Raw genomic sequence first — 22097 nt, forward strand, 5'->3', positions numbered from 1 at the left:
CTGTTTAAGCCAGTGGTGAAAGTGCCTTAATTCTGAAGACAATAAAACCCTGCCCTCCAAATAGAAGCCACATTTTCTGAGTATGGCTGAACCCGTGGCAATACGAACTCATCACTGGGAATCTTTCTCCAGGTTACAGAACACTAGAAATTAACGGGTAAGCAAGCAAATACAGTGAAAAAGCTTGTAAGACAAATCTCAAAAAAATACATTGTTCATTGATTTTGTCAGCTGGAGTTTGGTTTTCACTAGTTTCCGACATTAATTTGTAATGTACCTGTAAATGTATGTCCTCTGTAAAACCAATAAAGCCATAGTGTTATGATGCCTCCTTACAGTATAGAAATTCAGCATTTTCCTCTGAGCGATGAAAACGACTTACCTTGTGTTTCCTTTTGGATTTCGTGGATGGTTTTTCAGCTGCTGGGGTAGGGGACTCTCGAGATGGTCGTCTGTGTTTCACATTTGCCTCTCTTGATTCACTTTTCACAGACGTGGTCTCAAAAGGCTCTTGTCCAGGTATCCTAGAGAGTAAACTAAGGTCTATTTTCACCCACAGAGATTTGAGTTCTTCGTATTCTCTCAGTGGGGACAGAAGTTCATTTTGTACGATTGGGATAGGAGAAAAGAGCTGCTCCTCCAAGTCATTGCTGGTCTGGTCAATGGATGTGTTGCTGCCATTGCTAGTTAAACTACTTACGCTGAGGATGTTACTGCCAGAGTCCTTCACTTTGACGCCATTGCCAGACCCAGTGCAAGCTGGCAATACCTTTGCCTGCATGCTCTCCTCCTGGTCTGTATTCGAGTCAGAAGTAGATGAATCCGTTTCAATGAATTCCCGGGACTTAGGAACAATTTTGCTGGGGCCTCTGTACTTTTTCTTCTCTGAAGTGAGACCTGTGCTAGTTCGTGGTTCTTTCCTTGGAGCAGTCTTCCCAACTGCTGCTTTAGTTCGAACCTTTGGCTGCTCGGGGGGTTCCTGTGTGTCTTTTTCTTTGGGAGTGTTGCTGGTAGTATTTGGTTTGGGCCAGTTATACTCTTCTACACTGGAAGTCCTTTCTACCTTTTTGGGTTGCTTTTTCCCAGTAGTCCTTTGTGAAGTTGGCTCATTATGAGCTGGTGACTTCTGCTTGGAGCTTTTTGCCTCTGGGGTTTTCTGGGCAACCCGCGGTTTGGCTTTCTCTCGGATGGGACTAAGGATCGCCCTGTCTTTGGAATCGGTCGGGGGCAGGCTGCTGTTGAGCTTCCCTTTGTTTGGCCCTTCGGCCTGCTGGTTGCTCTGGGCCTGGGAGCTGGTCTCGCTGTGAGGCTCATTTTGATTGTTGATGATGGTCTTGTTGTGGGGGTTCACTTTATTTAGCCATTTATCCAGCTGCCATTTGTTTGTTGAGGGAGGTTCAGGCTGCAGTTTGAAGAACGACAAGGAACAAATCTCAGACAGAAGCCATGCTTTTCCCTTTAAATGAGAATGCTTTTAACGTACCCTTTTATTTCAGTCAACTAGTGGTGACTGCTAGTTTTATGGGAGTATTTATGGAGTATTTATGGTTAATTAGGCTTCCTTATCTGGTTTACAATGTGGCCCTGGAGAAATTTAATACAACTAAAAAGTTTAGCTGGTCCCTGAAGACATAGTTTTGTCATGTTGCCTTTCCTTAGTCCCAGCTGAATACTGTGTCAATAAAATCTTCTCTAGCTACTGGCAAAAATCTAAATATTTCTTTAAAGCAATTCAAATGTAGGCCAGAAGGATTCTTCCAAAAGCTAGAATGAATATGTGGGTCATACATGTAAAACTGTAAAGGAAGAAAAAAGTTGACAGCATCAAACAGCACAGAACTCCAACATTTTCCTAACAGAAAGCAGGGTTTCACTCCCTTCCACGCTTCCCCCTCCGAGCCCCCACCGGTGCGGAGCTGAGAGTGTGGCTTTACCTCCGGCGTGGCACTGCGCGACTCCTCGTTGCACTCACTGTCACTGGAGCTGCTCTCGCTGTCGGAGTCGGACTCAGAGCTGCTCTCGGACTCGCTGGAGCTCCCGGAGCCGCCGCTGGAATGGGCCAAGCCAGTTGTGTGTGCTGCCGGCACCGTCAGGCTGCTGTGGGGAGAAGATCCTCTCGTGTCAGTATGCTGCTTGTCTTTTTTTAAAGCGTTGCCTTGCGGGAAGCCACCCAGCGAACCCCGTTTATACCGCCTTTCCTCAGTGTCAACTCCATCTTCCGAGCACAGACCCGATGAAAGCTCCAGCGGCCATGCCGCCGTGTAGCCCCCAAAGGAACTTGTGCTTCATGGGACACGCTGATAGCGGTGTTAATAACATTACCATCACCGTCGCCCTCAAATGAGAAACACTTCAGTGTCACAAGCCTGAGCTTATTAGCCCAATGATTGCGAAAACTAACAATCACACTTAAATAATTCATTAATGGAATCATGGTTTCTTCATTTTTTGCCGGTTCATTTATAATTTATGATCAAAGGAAGGACATCAGGCAACTAATATTGGACAGGGCATTTTAAAAATTAATTTTAATGAATACTTTTACACTGCAGCATACAAAACCTACATATTTTTGACAAGTCTCCAGGGACTGCCCAAGAATTTTTTATTTATAGCTGATTTTTCTCTCATGTTTATGATAATGCAGTGAGAAAGTGGCATTCGTGCTGAAAATAAGCCTCTCTGTGAAATCTACTTTTCTGCATGTTCAGCTGTCCTCCAAGATGTATTTATTAGCAGTGCACTGGGTGTCATTGTTTTTCCTCAGCATTTATTTCGAAACCGAGAGGTTGGATGACCCCGGTTTTTACCACTGCAGAATTCTGCCAGTTTGAGTCTTTATAAACTCATCTTTATTTTCAACTTTTTTGTCAGGGAGATAACCATAAGGTTTTACATCTTTTCAGCTGATTTATACAGACACTTTTTGATGATTGATTTTAAATTTGTGAAGCTGACAAAGCAAAGTGTTTGAAAATTGACACCATTTGCTAGTACTCCTTTATGGATATTCAATACTTCACCTTAATATATCATATGCTGTGTGTGTCCCCCATATCGAGTGATCCAGAGATACCTAAAAGTTATAGTGCAGCTTTGCCTTCATTTCTGCGGTCTGCTTTTCTACTTTCCTCCGAGAAGGATTCAAGTAAGCCAGCTACATGCCCTCCTTCCCCTTTCAAATTGAGATGCTACGTGCATCAAGACGCCCCTTTAAAACACCACAGTCACCAAGAAACTGGAAGTTGGAAAAGCCAGAAAAACCTGATGTGTGACCCTGCTCCGCTAGAGTGTTTACAAGTATTGCCATTGGCTTCCATGACAATAATAGATGGTCTTTAATTTTCTTCTTACACTAAGCTGCTCTCTCTCTCCCTCCTTTTTGGTAAACCTATCCCTTACACCATGGTTGGTAACATAACTGCCTGAGCGCTGCAATGGCCCTGCAGTGCCCATTGACAGAACAGCTTGGTGCTTTAGGGTGCATTAATAAAACAAAATTACTCACTTGGGTAATTGCTACAGATCACTAACTTTGTTGCTCATTAAGTGCATATACTTTTTTTTTTTTTTTTTTGCTTCTTCTGGAGGCTCTTTACTCAACTGACTCAAGTAGAACTACTTAAAAAATTTCAACTGGAAGTAACAGGTAAATCAAAAGAACAGATGCTTTTAAAAATATGGGCGTTTCCAAAAGAATTAAATGAATTAAAAATGGATCTTACACTTTGTATTTAATGTCATTATTTTTGGAAACCATTTGTGCACTTGTTTTTCTTTCTTTATCCCTCCTTTTCAGTGAAGCTCAAGAAAGTGTAGGGAAATTTTTCACTTCTTTTTTACAGTAAACAAGGAAACAGAACAGTGAAGAAAAAGGGAATGTGTTTGCAGGGGAGTTTGCCTTTCAAGTCACTATCTTGTAATTCACGGAATCACAGAATTTTCAGAGTTGGAAGGGACCTCTAGAGATCATCTAGTCCAACTCCCCTGCCAAAGCAGGAGTGCCCAGAGCACATTACTCAGGACTGCATCCAGGCGGGTCTTGAAAATCTCCAGGGAAGGGGACTCCACAACCTCCCTGGGCAGCCTGTGCCAGTGCTCTGTCACCCTCACCGTAAAGAACTGTTTCCGTGTATTTGAACGGAACTTCCTGTGTTCTAACTTGTGCCCATTGCCCCTCGTCCTGTCACTGGGAACCATTGAAAAGAGCCTGGCTCCATCCTCCTTCAACCCACCCTTTAGATACTTGTATGCCATAATAAGGTCTCCCCTCAGCCTTCTCTTCTCCAGGCTAAAGAGTCCCAGCTCTCTCAGCCTTTCCTCATAAGGGAGATGCTCCAAGCCCTTAATCGTCTTACTTGCCCTTCGCTGGACTCACTCCAGCAGTTCCCTGTCCCTCTTGAACTGGGGAGCCCAAAATTGGACACAGTATTCCAGTTGTGGCCTCACCAGTGCAGAGTAGAGGGGGAGAATGACCTCCCTCGACCTACTGGCCACACTCTTCCCTATGCAGCCCAGGATTCCATTGGCCTTTTTGGCAACATGGGCACATTGCTGGGCCATGGGTAATTTACTGTCTACCACAACCCCCAGATCCTTCTCCTCCGAGCTACTTCCCAGCAGGTCCGCCCCTAACCTATACTGGTGCCTAGCATTCTTCCTCCCCAGGTGCAGGACCTTGCACTTGGTTTTGTTGAACCTCATTAGGTTCTTCTCTGCCCAGCTCTCCAGCCTGTCCAGGTCACGCTGGATGGCAGCACGGCCCTCTGGGGTGTCAGCCACCCACCCAGTTTGGTATCATCAGCAAACTTGCTGAGGATACACTCTGTCCCCTCATCCAGATCATTAATGAATATATTAAACAAAATTGGACCAAGTATTGACCCCAATTCTGATCTTATATTTTCTATTTGGAAAACACTAAAAGTAGATAAAAACAGAGTTTTCCTACTTTATTACTACTGTTTCCAATAAGAAAGAATAAGAAAAAAACACGAAAAAAACTCCAAGGATTTCCAAACTAAGGAGGCAAACACGACAATTCCATTCTAAAACACCAAAAGTAAACATCACCCTTGAAAAAGATGTTATTTATGGAATTATCACAACAATGAAGTTGCAATTTAGAAATTATTTTTTCCCCTAAATCTGTGGGCTTCATCTGTTTCACTTCTATTTTCTGTTTTCACCCCAAAAATGGAAGTGAACATGGCATTATTAATGTTTCATCCTTGCTAAAAACTCCAGTTCCCACAACCCTAGCAGGGCGCTGGCTGTGAAGACGAAGAGACGTTCAATCCTTAGCAGCCCCTCCGAGAGCTCAGGGCCGGGCACACGGCTGCCTGGCACATGCCCATCCTGCAGAGACCAGCAGGGCCCATGGCTGCACCGAGCTGGTGGGGCATCAGCCATGTCCCCTGCGGCCCAGTTCCCCCAGGGAATTAATGCGCCTTTGTAGCGAGGCGTATAAACCTGCACCAGACTCTTGCAGCGACAAAGCTCCTTGCCTGGGCTGGTTTATGCCCAGTCAACCCCCCCAGAGGGATGTGTTGGGGGCTGCTCACACGTCTGTGCAGATCTGCCTAAGAAAACGCTGTGTTGTCAGTGCTGGCTAGTTTGCTCTCATTAAGATAACTGATTTAAAGAATATCACCTCTTATAATAGATCAAAGAAGGAAAAGCCAGTGTCCCAGCAGCTAAGGCCAGACCTTTCTAGCCTTTAAAGACAACCTACGTCTTTTAGCACTCTGGAAGAGAACTGACACTGTAGCTGGGATGCACTTACACAAAACAACTCGAGTTGTACTGCAGCAGACTGCAACTGTCTGACAAAGAACTCAAAGGGCAAGAATAAAACCATGGAAATAGATGGCAGCTTATTTTCCTTCTTTCTGCACACCAGCCTCAGAAAAAAGTCATCATATGCCAAACATTACCGAATAACACAGCTCAGCAAGCTTGCAGGAACCAGACAGACTCAAAATAATGGTTTTCATACAAAACACAATGAGGTCATATTTGTCTTTCATCTGGGATAATAAAATTATGCCTTGGCTACACTGGGCGGTTTCATGCTGAAGACATCATTGCTGATCTACATTTTTAAAGTAGAAACATTCACTTTTCATCATGTAGTTTGGGTTGGGAATAACTCTGTATGCTTTGCAAAACAATCAGATAAGACCCAAAATGCCTTTCCTAGCATCTCACCGTACTAAAGACAGAGCGATCTTGCACATCGCTACCCGCGCAATCAACTTCTAATAATGCTGTTCAGCAGAACAGAAAAAAAAATATACAGACCTTTCACATACAAGTGCATGGAAAACCAAAATCTCTGCTTCCAATAAAATGAGTTTAGTGGAGAGATTCTGAGTTGTCTTCTGTTTTTTTTTTTTCCTCAAATAAAACGTATCTTTCAGTTCAAAAGAACAGGTTGGTTTGCACTCTTCCCAAAGACTTCTTCAGCTTTAAAGTTAAATCACATGTTTTAAAAGATGCTGGGATAGATTCTGCAAATGTGTGTTCAAGTAGCTGTTATACAAATAAATTGGGCTTCTTCACATAAGTATCAACTACATGAACTGGGGGTTGCCTCTCTAACAGACTTTCATAGCAAGCTTTGTTGTGTTGCTAAGATCCAGACAAGGAATGCCAGCCCAGACAAGGTTTGAAATGGATTTAAAGCATTTTATCATCAGACACACGTCCTCAAAGTGGGTAAAGCGGGCAGGAAGCACTGGTATTTGAAACTCTTGAATTTTTATTTCCCAGTAGGAGATGAGAACTCATATTGTTCCTCAGTGTTTGGGTGGACAATGTTTTTATTCCGTTTGAACTGAAAAAAAAAATTAATAAAAACAATGCTGCACAATGGAACACAGTATTGTTTGGGTAAATAACACTTAGAAGAAAGTCAGTTCATTATTATCACTTGAGATTGGAGGCCCCTACTGAGACCAGTGACCCACTGTGCTGGGATCTGTGTAAATACACGATGAGACACAGACTTTGGGCCAAAGAGCTCGCAATCCAAACACACAAAGCAAACATCAGAGGTATTACAATCATCCTCAGACGCCGTGCAGGCCTGTCACATTCTCGAAGCGCGAGGCCTCTCTGCGGTTAATGGAAACATCAGTTTCGCCCCCCTTTTAACTTTGTTCTCCCCATCTTCCAAGCCCCACGCTCAGCACTCGAGCTGAATCCTGCAGGGCAGTCAGACATGCCCTGCCCTGACCCAGAGCCCTGACCACGGGTGTGCTCTCTGGGAGGAAAAATACACAAGTGACGCAGCAGTACGAATCCCCATTCCGCAGGCCAGATGGATCAGCCTCTGCTTACCCCTCTCCAGAGTAGCTTCTCCTGTGCCATGGAGATGAGAGACACTGGAGTGACACCCATACTGTAGGGGGGAGGAAAACCAGACCTCCGTCTTTTACAAAGGCCATCATGATGATGTCTCTAGTTGCCTGCAGATGGGTAAGCTGGTCTCCTCCCTGCTATCAAACAATGAAGCAGACAGAAGAGACCTGCACATCTGGAAGCAATTTGGAAGGCAGCTCTTCCGCAGCACTTTCACCTATCTCCCTTCTTCTGCTTTTGCAGCACACGGCACTTCCCCTGTCCCTTGCTGCTTGCCAGCACGGTTGTGCAGTGTGGGCACAAAGTATGAGATAAGAAATGTCTTGAAGGAGGGGACAAACACCAGTATCACCAGTACCTGCCAGTAGTTTTCAGCACGTGTTGAGCTCAAGCTTAACTACGGAGCAGCTGAGCCTTGCAGGTGTGTGGCGGCTGATGGCACCTGCTGAGGAACTGCATCAAGCTCATCACACACCAACCATCTTTCTTTCACTGCTGTTCACTGGTATGGGGGATCTGCCTAAATTTAAATGTCTTCCCGCACCTTGTCTGTTTTTTAACTCATGGGTTATTTTTCCAAAGCCAATTAAAGCAGACACGGCATTATTATATGCCTGGGTTGTTTTGCTGCCTACAGAACTGAAGGCCCAACATGCAGCTTACACCTTTTGTGTTGTTGTTGTCATCTAGACTATTACTTTATTTTCAACACATCATTTACTCTACTGTTTTAATAAATGATTTTCAAGATTAAACCTGGTAGTTACAACAAAGATAATGTGAAATACTAAAACTCATTAGCCTCTAATGAGAAAAATAATAAACTTTTTACCCTGTAAATACACATGTAGAAAAAAGTCATATAATTCAGACTACTGCAGTAAAACTCATCAAGGAACCAAAATTCCTAACAAGTCCTTAGTTATCTCCCTGAACTTTTCACCAATTAGATGTAGTCATGTTAATTACTGCGAAGAGAATTTGGCAAATAGATGGTGCCCTCAAACAATAGGTTTATTCATTCCAACCCTTCCTTTTTAGGGTAGCGATGAATTGGCCACTTGTTCCATTGCTCTACCCAGAAATTAAAACGCAAACTTTGAGAAAGCAGAGCACTGCTGGGCAGTGGGAAATTGTAGATGGGAACTGACCAGTGAGTCAACAGTACATCAATGCTGGCAACGTACTTCCACAAGAAGCAGCACTCTACAAAGGTTACTTTACTGCACAGGCCCATTTTTAGGGAAACCTCAACCAATGAAATTTGGAGAGGGGAAGGCCTATGCTGGAAAAGCGAGTACAGCCTTGACAGAGTGGTTGATCTTCCTGTTGAGGCACTGGATTGGGACTTGGATGAATTTTGCTTTGCGTCCGAGAAGAAAATAAGTCTGTGCATCAGTTCCTGCTGAGTAAAAGAGAGACTACGTGTCCTATCCTTGATCTATTTGAAATGCAAATTCCTCAGAACAAAGACGCTGATTGCACAGGGCACTGAAAAGTGGGCACCCAGCTCTGAGTAAGACTTCTGTGCACTACGACCACACTACAGCACCTACCAGCGTAGACGGTAACACTCACTCTTGGGAGGACACTGCTGTTCTCCCACTCACTACGCTTTATTCTGAGAGAAGAGATAGAGGAACAAACCAGCTTCAGCTTTTCAGAAGCCAGCCCAATCTCTCCTCCACAGTCTATTTCTACAGAAAAACTGTGAGCCTGAGGGGCATTAGTAGGAGTTGGTGGGCTCACTGAATTCTGCGTAAATGTTAAAAAAAGGCTGCTTCATTATTCTAGCAGATAATAATAGAGCAGCACCTAGCAGATTAATATTTAGTGTCAGAATTTAATACCATAACTGTTCAATAACGAAGTTTTATTTCTCTTCTATTCTTACACCATTATCAGGAAGTAATATTCTCTTCTAATTTGAAAGGGAGCTGCCATTCTTTTATAATGAATTGTTCATATCTATATCTTCCAACTTATATATGAGTGCCATTAGATTGCTTTTTAAAGAAAAGGATTGCTCTGAATGATTTGTCCCCTGCCTTTCCATTGGTTAGTATTAAATTATTTATCATCAGGATTCAAATCTAAACTTTCAAAGATTGCGTTGGCACAGGAACGGAAAACCTGTATCAAGCCCGTTTGAAATATTAATCAGCACCCAGGTCAATGAAATGAAATAAGGTGTGGAAATTGTTACTTCAGCTAACATTAGCACGTATAGTAAGACATCATTTATGACGGCGCTCTCATGTCAAAACACATGGAAAGGGAAAACCTCTCAAATACGTTATTCAGGATGTGGCAGCTGATCTGCCTGTATCGGGTCCTGAACACTGTCATGCAAATAGGAGTTCTGATTTGTTTTGAGGGGGAGGGTAATTTACAAGATGTTGTACGTAAAAAGCCACATTCTCAGTTTACTGTGTTCAAAAGTAACTGTTTTAATCAAAGACTGTTTATAACAAGGTTGATAGAGTTACTGAACCAGATTTTTTTTCATATACATATAACCCTTTTATACTTCCAGCTTTAAAGACCATAAAAAAGGATAGTAAAGATGAAAGAAATAAAAAGAATGACAGAGCTAACTCCTATGAGCCACAATCTATGTCAAAGCAGAACTAAAGTGATTGACAGCTTGCATTAGTAATGAATAGAGTGGGGAAAAGCTGCCAAGAATCCGTAACAAGGTCAAAGCCTCCCAATAAAGAAATACATTAGCCACAAATCCTAGGTGGAACTGTGTATATACATCTGCAATGTGACTTTAACCATGGTACTGTTTTCTACTGTCCTATTCTGATCCTTTTTGGGGCTTTATTCTTGGGCTACAGTAAGTTCTGACTCTGCGATAAAGAACAGGTGTAACATATCAAACTGTCTGTGAAATTATAAAAAACAAACAGAAGAGCAAGCATTTTAATGGCACATCCCTAACGGTGCATATAAAAAACTTTCTGAACTATTGGTATGGTAATCGCTCTCCTTCCAATTTCACAGCACTCTTGACATGGAAGAGAAGGGGATTTTGCATATTAAAAGCAATATTGTATCTGTGATTTGTGCGTGCATCACCCTGCTCACCTCAGAGTTTGGAAACAATTTTGTGAGTGTGATATTATTCAGGGAATGCAATGTATGTAGACTTTTTGATGTACAATATTTTAGTGAATGAATTCAAGTGTCAGAGAGCATTATTTGTACGATGCCCCGATGTGCTACTGTTTGTCTGGCATCTGGAAGAACCAGAATACTATCTCTTACTGTGAGACTCCAAAGGGCCTCATTTGATGTAAATGGAACCATTTTATTGTATCAATATTACCTCACTAAATCAAGCTAGATATGAGTATTGATACACAGAAAGTAATTTATTTTCCACAAAGGAAATGTGGAATACTGCATCTTCCAGTACACTTTGTGAATCTTCTGTGAAAGTTTAGAAGTACATATTCACCCCTCTACTGATTTATAATTTTAAGTTAACATAAAATGTTTTTAATGAGTCACTTATTTGCACTTTGATTTAACTTATTTCTTCAGAAAGTCCAAGTGTGGTGATGATAATAAATGTCCAAAGTGAACCTCTAAAAGCAAAGTGTTGGCTTTTTTCTCATTCACGTATGGCAGAAACTTGGACACGTAACATTGTAAATGAACTATCCTGCTTGTTCGAACCCAATTCTACTTCAGTTTTAACTGAAAACAGAATCCATCTTACAAACCCCTGTGGGAAGAGAACTGGGGCCTATGGGACCAAAACACTGGTGCAGATGGATCCACCTGATACCTCCAAATCCTCAACATTTCCAGTCTCATCTGCTATCTGAGGAAAGCTAATTTTACTGTTCTGAGCAACCAAGCAGTAGGAAACATGAGAAAGGAGGATTTTTTTTCTTTCCCCATATAAGACAACACACCTCTGAGCTTGAAAAGGTGCCAAAAGGCATATCCCGATTTTCCAGAGCTTTACAGCACACACGCAGTCATTCACACCTGTGCGCTATGTACAAGTGTCACAACATCAGCTCAGGAAACCCTCTGAGGATTTACTCTCCAGGGGAATCCCTTGGGAGCAGATCAGCAGTGTAACCATTTCCAGACCAGAGCAAAGAGGATGAACCGGGAACATGAGTCTCTGCAATCCAGAGAAGGGAAGACAGCCTGTTGCAGTCTGTTAAAGCCACCCCTGTTTAGAAAAGCCCCAAGATTGCTCCAACGGTGGCTGTTGTCAGGAGCGTGACGAGTAAAACAAGCAATACAGAAAAGGGCAGAGATAAAAACTGAGTACAATCAGAACAAATTGGGTAATATTTTACTCAATGAGCTTCAGCTGCTCACAGACTGGTAGCAATCTCCATGGATTATACACTGTACAGCAGGATCAGTGCTAGAGGCATGGCGTGGCTCGTGGGCATGTACTCAAACGATTAAGGCACAAATAATCCACCTCTATGGAGATGACCACTACCAATGTGAGACTTCAGAAAACTGGTTTGATTCCTGTGTGTTTCCGGGATTTAATGGGCAAAATAATTCAATTCCTGGCACTTCTTCCCAGTTTTTAATACAGATAGTATTGTGACACTCCAAGTATATTTACACTCATCAGATTTAAGTTGTAGAATAACAGAGGCCACAGAAGTACACAGACACTAATGAAAAACAAAAGCAGACACTTAGTTTCACTGCTACTGCCATAATAGTAAAGAGGAATCATCATTATTAATAATGGGCAATTACTCTGAAATAGTTGTTAAAAAGTATTCCTAAAGGCACATGATGAATTTACGGCACACCACCAGAGCCTTTCCTGGGTATAAAAATGTACTTCAGCACACATGACTTGTTTCTTGAACAAGGAGAAACCTGTCTAGCAAAATATTAATAAAGCTGAATGCTGAAACATAGGTGTCTTCCTTACAATATATTTTAAAATGGGTTGAAAAACTCCATTTGGAGTGAAGATCTAAACCTTCTCTGTATTTCTGCCTAAAATGAGCTCCTTTTAATACTGTTGATTTTAGCCAGTTACATAATATGCTGCTTTTTAGATTAAAAAAAAAAGGTATTAAATCTATTTAGGATTAAATATCATCTTGAAGGATCTTATGTTAAGAACAGAGCTAAATCTTTAAGCAGCATCCACCCTTAATTATGACATACGTAGGTATTAAGGAAAAAAAGGTGCTTCTTCAAGTGATAAATGGACCTGAAGATCCTTCACAACATTCACTATAAATCACAAAAGGCCATTAATAAACAGTCAGAAAAAATGACAGTTACTACAAGTATCTGCTCTCATAGTTTGCCTAATACTATCAGTGTCATGTTTAAACCTGACATCTTAAATCTTCAACATGAAATCCCTTTAAGTCAAAAGGCTCAGCTATTTTAAACAGAATTTTCTAAGCTTGTTATTTTGAATGACAGCAAAAGGAAACAGAGAATCTTTAATTCTTTAACCTTATCTGGCTGAAAATCTCACTTTTCAGCCGTTTTCATCAACACCAAAATAAAGGGAAGATCTTATTAGCTTCTGCACATACTTGCTGGGATCTTGTGGGCAAACAGAGTTGCTGTGTCTTCCAGAGGGTGGGTGCTCAGCACCTTCAGGATGGAGCTCTGTGGGAGTCAAGTCAAAACACCGCAAACAGAAGGACTGCACCGCCTGTGCGCGCTGAGGACAAGTTTGGAGCCAGCTTTGATTTGAACGGGAAAGGCTAACTGGGATCGCCAGAAGTAACAGTTGCCGCACTGGACGCACAGTTGCTGCACTGGATGACTTCCTGAAGTGTTACTTCAGTATTTTATCCCCCTCTGTCACACCGCCTGCTTTCTTAACCTAGGCTGAGAAAACTGGGATGCCTGGCAGCGGCAGTTAAAATCTGACCGGGAAAGGACTGTGGACAAACACTGTATTCCCCAAGAGGGGCTCAGGAAAAGACAAGTGAAGTGACCGTAATCCTGGGTATAAAGTGTGTTTTGTCAATGGGGTGCTGAAAAAAAGCGACATTTTGTCTATTTTTTCAATGTAGATCTTTAGGATTAGCTAAATTATTATTTCTTCTTAAAAACCTTCCAACTAAGGAGCTTTCATTCTAGAGACACTTATGTTCCTGAGTGACAAGAAATGGATTTTTCAACATCACCACCATCCATTTTTCCTCTGACTGATGAAGGGTTACTATACCAGCAATGGTTTGCTGAAGGTCTGCCAACAAGGAAAGGTCAGGAAGACCCACACCCCTCATGGATACAGAGGTAAATAGGCAAAGTTTGCTCTCCCTTGAACTTTTTGTTGTTCAATAATCTCCCTTTAGTAAGATGCAATAATCAATAATCATCCCTTTAGTAAGATGCAAATGCATTCTTCACTCATCTGCCCAGACAGCCTCAATCTCCTAATCCTCTAGTGTGGCACAGTGGTTGCCCATTACTTGAGACTTGAAGTTCTCTTGCCTGTTAATGACAAAGATCTATAGCAAGATATCACTCTACTAGCAGGGAAGTAGAGAAATATTTACTTATTTTCTGCATTAGAATTAACGCCCCCCCCCCTATTTTGCCTGCCTCCCTAATTTTGGGACACCGTGGATAATGAAGCTAAATTAACCAAGGACAGGGCTCAAAAGCCAGCCCTTACAGTAGAAAGCAGCACAAATGCTCTAAGAGGCTGAGCAGGACTGATTGCTTCTGCAGCAGGGCTCCAAGGTGACCACCGCCAGTGCTGCATCCCCTGCAAATGTGCAGGGAGAGACAGAGGCACCGTGGCTCAGACCTAAAAGGCTCACTCTGAATTTCAGATCCGTACTAAGAAGGATCCCGCTCAGTAATAACACTGGTTGGCTGATCTCTCTCTCATTTTTGCAGGGCAAAACCTGCAAGGCCAGTCCGTAAGTTCAGATGATGCCTTCAAAACCCTGGAACAATTTGGTATCTATTCAATGCTTTGTTTCCTCCATTGCTTTTTAAATGAAACAACATCCTTAAATGTTCTTATAAGTGAGTTGTGCAGAGGCTGCTGAGAGAAAACATAGTGTGGCAGCATATTCCTCCCACCACACTCAAGTCAGGCTGGATTCCTGCACCAACAGACTGTCAATGGGAGTTTGACATGGGCAGAGTTTTGAAGCTGAAAGCTGTACTTGCTAGTTTTGAAGTGGAGAGGCTGTTATTTTTGAATCTGAATTCATAAAACATCACTTATCATCTAGGTTACAGATGGACTCAGGATCCCACACTTGGCTCCAGAGTTTGGATAACTCACACTGCATATCTGGGGTTTGGGTTCAAGCCCATCTTGAATATAAATTTAGAATGAAAGAAATACATGCAAATACCAGGCATATTATAAGACACTGCCAGCTGTTTTCTTCCACTGACAAGACCGTTTCTGAGAATGCAACGTGTTTTTTTTAAGTATGTGGTGGAATATTGGAGTGATGACAAGTTGGTATCCCTGAGTTCAATGTGAACCTGACCTCATTCTCAAGTTTAGGGTGTCTCTTGTTCCTGACGCACGCCTTCCTAGGCCTCTCAGGCTACATTCTTTATTAAGTTTGTTGAGAAATGGAACAGTGTGCTCACGACCTTTTTTTGGATCTCTCCTTGAAAAATATCTGTGTTCTATCTGTGCTTAAATGACAGCCTGCTGCTCATTTTCCAAGAAAATCCATGCCAAAAGTCCGGATAACATTTAACTCACAGCCTGGTATACACAGAGCTGGCCTTGCAGGTCATGTTCCCAACTGAGTAATGGAGTGGCTCTATTATCCCTGGCAAGTCTCACAGGTTGGAATTTTCAAAAAAAAAAGCAAACAAAATCAACTTTTGTTTTGTGATTTGATTATTTTTTAATGCTACAGCTTATTCATTTTGGTTTATTAATTTGTTGGTCCAATGGTTTTTATGTGCTGCAATTCAGAATAGGTCTCTCTCTAGTATCGTGTTTTATATAGATATGGGAAATGAAATGTAAGCCTGATACAATTACGGTTGTATGCCAAGCAAGACAATACTGTAAACATGACGACAGTCTGAAAAGCTGCTTAGCAAAATGATCTTAATATACAAGGCAGTGTGAAAATGTAAAAAGAATCTATAATGACAACAAAGATTAGCCATTTGCTCTCTAACCTTATTTACAGAAGCAATCAGAGGTATTCAGGTCGAGTTAATGACCCTGTCTCCAATTAATTCAATTGTCTACAAACAACACTGATGCAGTGGTTGTCTCAGAGTCTGCCACATAGTCTCTGAGGGAATACATAAGACTCCATTAAAAGTGACAATAATAATGCATTTATTACTGAAACACTATTGTATTATAAATAAATTCCTGATGTTAAATTATGCTCCACGCTTTAACAGAAATTCAATTACTGAAATAATAAAAAAGACGGTGTATTTGCCAAGTGCTTGGACTATAATTTGGCTGCTTAGTTACCAGCAGTTGGCTGTTTTGCAATTTCTTGTTCATAGAGTATTTCTTTTGAATAAACGCCAGACTTTTCATACAAATTTCATGAACAAGTTGCAAAATGAAATTTTGAGCTTTTGAATCCAATTATGAAAGACATAACTAAATCTATTATTGAAAAAATATTCTTGAAAGCCCTTCTTGCTGTTGTTCGGCTCTGTGTAGTAATTGAGGTAAGCACAGGTGCTGTTCATTATGGGCCATTGTGCACCATCTGAATTCTGGGAACTGAGGAATTCAGACGGTTTCAACTCTGTTTGTGTGAATAACAAACAGGCGTGATTCGAAGGTTGTTTGTACAAGCTTGCACATCGCTCTTCTGGGACTCCTAAGACACCTGCTTACCCTTTTGAAGCCAAAACAGTATCATTTATGTTCTGGCTATTCTTCCTACAATGATTTTTGCAGAAGCAACATATTTCCCCACCCCTCTTGCCTCAGGCTGCTATCAATGGCGGAAGTAGGAACAAAAGAAAACAAGGATAAAACAATTATCTAGCGGGGACAAGAAGCCTTAGAGAAGCTCTTTCTGGCTTGATGAGATTCAGGCAAGGAAAACCTTGTGAGAAAAGTAGGAACTGCTTCTCATACCTACCACCATTCCCCCCTCAACCAGTTTCCTGGGGTTGGCCGGTAAGCATAAACCAGAATTTAATTTTTTCTCCCAGCACCAATCTATCTTCTCTTTTTGGGGCTTGGCCATGTATTTATCTTGCTAATGCCTCACCCATTGTCTTCGGATGTTTTACATAGAAGACATGAAGAGATGCACGCACCTTGCATCCTGCTATGTGAGTGCAAATGAAAAATTGCCGACAGTCTTCTTACTGGATCCCATAGGTGCCTGCATCCATATGGCAGTGTGCACGTGGGTCCTGGCTCTTCACGGGATCGCAGACTCTCACCTCAGCATATTTCAAAATGTGCCGTCTTGACTATATATTTCTGCTGACAGTAATTATTTACTTTGCCCTTTTATTTGTCGATGTATTGCTAGTACTTATCAGCAGAGATGTTATCAAAACATCTGGGGAATCCGGGGATGGAGTGTGCACGTGGAGAGCAGCAGCCAGGCAGCCCAAAGGATGCAAACATGGAGAGGAAGCTGTTGCAGTCTCAGTGTTAAACTGAAAGGTACTTCCCTTTTTTTTTTAAAAAAAACCAAACAAAACTAACCGATTGCAGTGCAACTAACACTGCCACGGGAGATGCTATCAGACAAAAGTTTGCAGAAGTCAGCAGGCACAAGCAGTCCTTGAGCAGGTAAAAGATTCAGATATAATTCAACATCTGCAATATAATTTTGCAGCAACCAAAGTTAGATGACTTATTCTCTGAATTAACCCCTGCCAAAAGCCATGTGCAATTATAACAGTGACCTTAGTGCCACCTGAAAATCAAGTTAAGACTCGGGAAGAGGAAATAATCCCATACAACAAACCAACAATTAAAGAAAGGCAACCCCTTTCCTGAACTTCAGGAAAAACAGGCCTACAAGAAAGAAGGCTTGGGATATCAGTGGGCTGCAGAGCTGAGGGTTTTACTACATTAGACGCTGGAAAGGACCATATTTACATAGGCTAAGCCTACAGACTTCTAAAGGGGGTTGAGCTGGCAGTAAGGGACTAAGTGGCATCCTATTCAGTGTCTGACTTCAGTGATGAATGACAGTATCCTCCTTCAGCCAGGGAACCAGAAGGAATCTGAGCAGAAGGGGTTATTTCCTTCCAGATGTGGGACCAATTAGCCACACATTGGAAAAGGAAAAGGAGAAGTAAAAGGACAAGGAAAAGGGAAAAAGGAAAAGGAAGAGGAAAAGAAGTGAAGGAGAAGGTGAAGGAAGCCGAGAGCCCTCATCTAGTCTAAAAATAATTCAGGAACGTCAGGTGAACGCAATATTATCATGGCAGGTTACACGCTGAATGAAATTCAATGGCAAAACAACATTTGCAAGTATGAGAAACAAAAGCAGCTTTGTTGGGGAAGGTGGAGATGAAAATTACTCTGACAGTTTTAAGCTCCAAGTCTAACACGGAGCTGAACTCCAAGAGCAACCACAAAGCTACAGTTTATACACAGATACTGTTTTTCACTGGGAGTGTGCCATGTTTTAATACACTGGTGTCAATTATTTGGGGTTTAGGCTTTCTCAGTGGTAACCATAAATGAGGCTTATTTATATTCTGCAACTTGTAAGCAAACAGTAAACTAAATTCCTGGAAAAGGCTAAGTATTAGCTCTGAGAGAAATACTTCAAGTCTCTGGGACTAGGTACAGTCCTGATTTTTGCTGTATTTTGTTCAACTCGTATATATATGCGCTCACTGCAACCATCCCCAAAGGCACTTGGATGTCTATACAACAGTAAGAGAGACTCAGGAGAAAGACACGTTCTACGGACCTTGCTCAGCTTAGTAGCTGCTGCTCACGTGTCGGGGGAGCTGCTCATCAGCTGAAGGAGAACAGATATTTAAGTGGGATAGGCAAGATAATTTGCCACAGCTACTTCTTTCTGCTCAGTAAAGCTGGCCAACAGAGGAGGGGAAATAGACTCTACCCTTTAAAAGAAGGTAAGTGCGAGCACTTGCTTTGTGTAGGGAATACCTTCGCAGGCCTCCACACCACACCTCAAACTTGCGACACTGCCACAGTGCTGGACGAGGCAAGACCCACAATGGCAGATGTGGGAGGCTTTAAACACAAAAAGAGATTATTTGCGAGTGTGGCTTTAAGGAAGAGTCCAAGAGAGAAAAGAGAAAACAAGAGTTTAAAGAAGTAACTGATGAAAGGGGCAGCAAGGCAAAGCCCGCAACAGGACAGAAGAACTAGGAGGTCTTCAGAGGAGAGCTGAGGAGATACAAGAACACACGAGTAGCCACAGCCAGGGCAGGAGAAAGAGAGGCTCTGTTGAACAATTTGCCATTTTTGTTAAGGTAGGAACGAGGAACCCAGAGTTTGTAGACTGAAGTTGGCCTCATATTTCATAGAGCCCTTGATCACACGATTTTTTGGAGTTACCATAGCTAGGTAACAGTATGGAAGGTATAAACATTTGGCCCAGCAAGAGCTTTTGAAAGACTTACTCAGCTCTCCGATTCCTGCTAGAGAGACTTAACAGGTCACTCTGTCACTCCTTACTCCTGCTGAAGACCCTCCCTCCTCTGCAGAAGTTTAATTCACTGAACGTCTTCTAAACACAACCAGAGAAAGCAAAGTCTTACCATCCCCATCTTTATGTCAGCACAGCTCCGTGTATTTCTTGGTAAGACTGCACATGGGTAAGGATAAGTTATTCAAATGTGGGATCTGAAATAAGGCTCGAGATGCTCAGAGATAACGGGAGGAGGGCGACACTAGCAGCCGTACAGGCAGGTATTTAGGCAGATTACAATTACTTAAGTAGCAATTTGGCTGGGACACTGGGATTAACGCCCTCAACTCAAATTCTTACAAGAAAGCAATGAAATCTTTAATAACTGCAAATGGCCGGGACCTTTGCTTTATACCACATCTGAAGCAGCAACTCTTCACAGAATCACAGAATCACAGAATTATCAGAGTTGGAAGGGACCTCTAGAGATCATCCAGCCCAACTCCCCTGCCAAAGCAGGAGTGCCCAGAGCACATTACTCAGGACTGCATCCAGGCGGGTCTTGAAAATCTCCAGGGAAGGGGACTCCACAGCCTCCCTGGGCAGCCTGTGCCAGTGCTCTGTCACCCTCACCGTAAAGAACTGTTTCCGTGTATTTGAACGGAACTTCCTGTGTTCTAACTTGTGCCCATTGCCCCTCGTCCTGTCACTTGGAACCAATGAAAAGAGCCTGGCTCCATCCTTCTTCAACCCACCCTTTAGATACTTGTATGCCATAATAAGGTCTCCCCTCAGCCTTCTCTTCTCCAGGCTAAAGAGTCCCAGCTCTCTCAGCCTTTCCTCATAAGGGAGGTGCTCCAAGCCCTTAATCATCTTAGTTGCCCTTCGCTGGACTCGCTCCAGCAGTTCCCTGTCCCTCTTGAACTGGGGAGCCCAAAACTGGACACAGTATTCCAGTTGTGGCCTCACCAGTGCCGAGTAGAGGGGGAGAATGACCTCCCTCGACCTACTGGCCACACTCTTCCCTATGCAGCCCAGGATTCCATTGGCCTTTTTGGCGACAAGGGCACATTGCTGGGCCATGGATAATTTACTGTCTACCACAACCCCCAGATCCTTCTCCTCCAAGCTATCTCCCAGCAGGTCAGCCCCTAACCTGTACTGGTGCCTAGCATTCTTCCTCCCCAGGTGCAGGACCTTGCACTTGGTTTTGTTGAACCTCATTAGGTTCTTCTCTGCCCAGCTCTCCAGCCTGTCCAGGTCACGCTGGATGGCAGCACAGCCCTCTGGGGTGTCAGCAGCACAGCTCTTACACAGCTCTTACACAGCTCTCACAGCTCTTACAGCACAGCAGCCTCTAACACAACGTAAAGTCATTGCTTCCGAGGCGGTGCGGGGCAAACAGCCACCTAGTCAGCCCCCACATCACCTTCTATAGCGCCCGAGCGATGGGGAGAGTACGTCTTTCCAAGCAGTGTCATGGCCCAGCATCTACATAGCTTCAGAAGAAGGCTGGAGAAGAATAGCACAAGTGGGCATGGCTGGGGGCCAACAGAGCATTTAGCTGTCATTATTGCTGCAGCAGATTCGCCTGTACTGCAGAGTAGGCTTAATGAGGGAATGTTAATTTATAGCCATTCACAAGAGCGTAACAGGGCTCTAGCATTGACCAATCATGGGCCTAACGGGTTTTAACACTTCGACGCGCTATGGGATCAGAGAAAGTAACAGACGTGATAACGTCTAATAAATCCTATAAAAATGGAGATCAGCCAAAGTAAGTTCCTGCATGTCAGATATTAAATATGACTAATGTTGTTTGACAGTCTTCCACAGAAGGTGCATTGGAGTCTCACTTCTTCCTTATCATTATCACAGAAAGAGAAAGGTAAAGCACTGCAGGAATATAAATAATTTGAAAAGCCTCATAGACAATATTCTACTGTGCACCTCATTTGCACTTAAAAAAACCTGCCCTACAGACCTTATGTACTTTTAAGATTCATCTGAAAGATACATGAAGAAGTCTTCCAGTCAAAAATGTACATATTTAATGGAATTAGATCTCTAGGCAAGAAAATGTCAGAAGAAAAAGAGAAATATTAAAGTGAATGCAGGGTGCTCCTTTCTAGTGCTTTCCTGCTTTGATAAATATCTTCTGGGATGTCATTTACTAGAAAGTCATGATTTAACAAAAAGAAAAACTGCAGTATAAAATATACTCTCTTTATTGCTGAAGTAAGTTGCTATTTTCATATTTTCCCTCTGTATTCTGCTTTTGTCAGCCAGAGGCCTTGATATTGGCTTTTATATCATCCCCATTGAAAATGCAGTGATTATTGTGAAATATTCAATTGCAGAGCTCTTCTGATTACATGGCAAGGGGAGATCATAGGAATCTGTACTGCCACAGCCCTTTCTCTGCCTTCCAGTCTCATGCAAGGGCAATCAAACTTAAAAAAAAAAAAAAAGAAAAAGTAAAAGACCCTGATTGTAGTGTTCAGTAATCACCCTGGGCCCAATGGGCTTGAAAGAAATCCTCTTTATTCAGTCATACCAGCTCCAGCTGCCTTTGCTGAACAGCAGCTGAGCATCTGCAGTACTCTTCACCCCTCCACTGCTGGCAAAGCTAAATCACCTGAAGGCACTGCCCCAAGTACAACCCTGCAGAGGCCCATGGCCTGATCCTGTCTCTCAGTCAGGTAGCGGTACTGCAATCTATTATAACTTATTTGCAGGGTCTGGTGCTCCACTGGTGATGCAGAAGTTTGTACCACAGATCTTCCCCCCAACAGGACTCGAGAAGTGCAATCCTAATTAGCTCTTCTACGGAAAACATAGCGGAGCTTTCAGAAATTCTTCCCCAGGATAACCTAACAGAAACACTCATTAAAATTGGCATTACTACCTGCAAGAAGATGTCAAACTCCCCTCCAAAGTAACACATTTCTATTGGGAAAAATCAAATAAAATATTTTGAGTTCATTTCATCCACAATGAAATATTTTGTTTCATTAAATTGACTTAAAATGCTTTATGTAATCAGTTAAGCCCAGAGCGCAGTCCCTGCTGAGAGCTTTAAGTTGGCTGCATCCTGTCTATGAGGGATGTCTTATGCGGTGCAATGCAAAGCCAATGGAACCTTTCAAT

The 22097-nt window shown here is 42.5% G+C and overlaps 1 protein-coding gene across 1 annotated transcript in view; it reads right to left on the bottom strand.

Moving 5' to 3' along the window:
* The window catches only part of AFF2 (ALF transcription elongation factor 2), a gene marked incomplete at its 5' end in the record, with an annotated part of 339688 nt that overhangs the window by 30277 nt on the left and 287314 nt on the right, over positions 1 to 22097 (bottom strand). The window contains 2 exons of the mRNA XM_082488379.1: positions 383 to 1402; positions 1935 to 2097. Of these exons, the coding sequence (XP_082344505.1) occupies positions 383 to 1402; positions 1935 to 2097 (1183 nt within the window). The remainder of the gene's footprint in view (positions 1 to 382; positions 1403 to 1934; positions 2098 to 22097) is intronic.

The sequence above is a fragment of the Vanellus vanellus genome (genome assembly GCF_965231255.1).
Source record: "Vanellus vanellus genome assembly, chromosome: 10".
NCBI classification, from domain to species: domain Eukaryota; kingdom Metazoa; phylum Chordata; class Aves; order Charadriiformes; family Charadriidae; genus Vanellus; species Vanellus vanellus.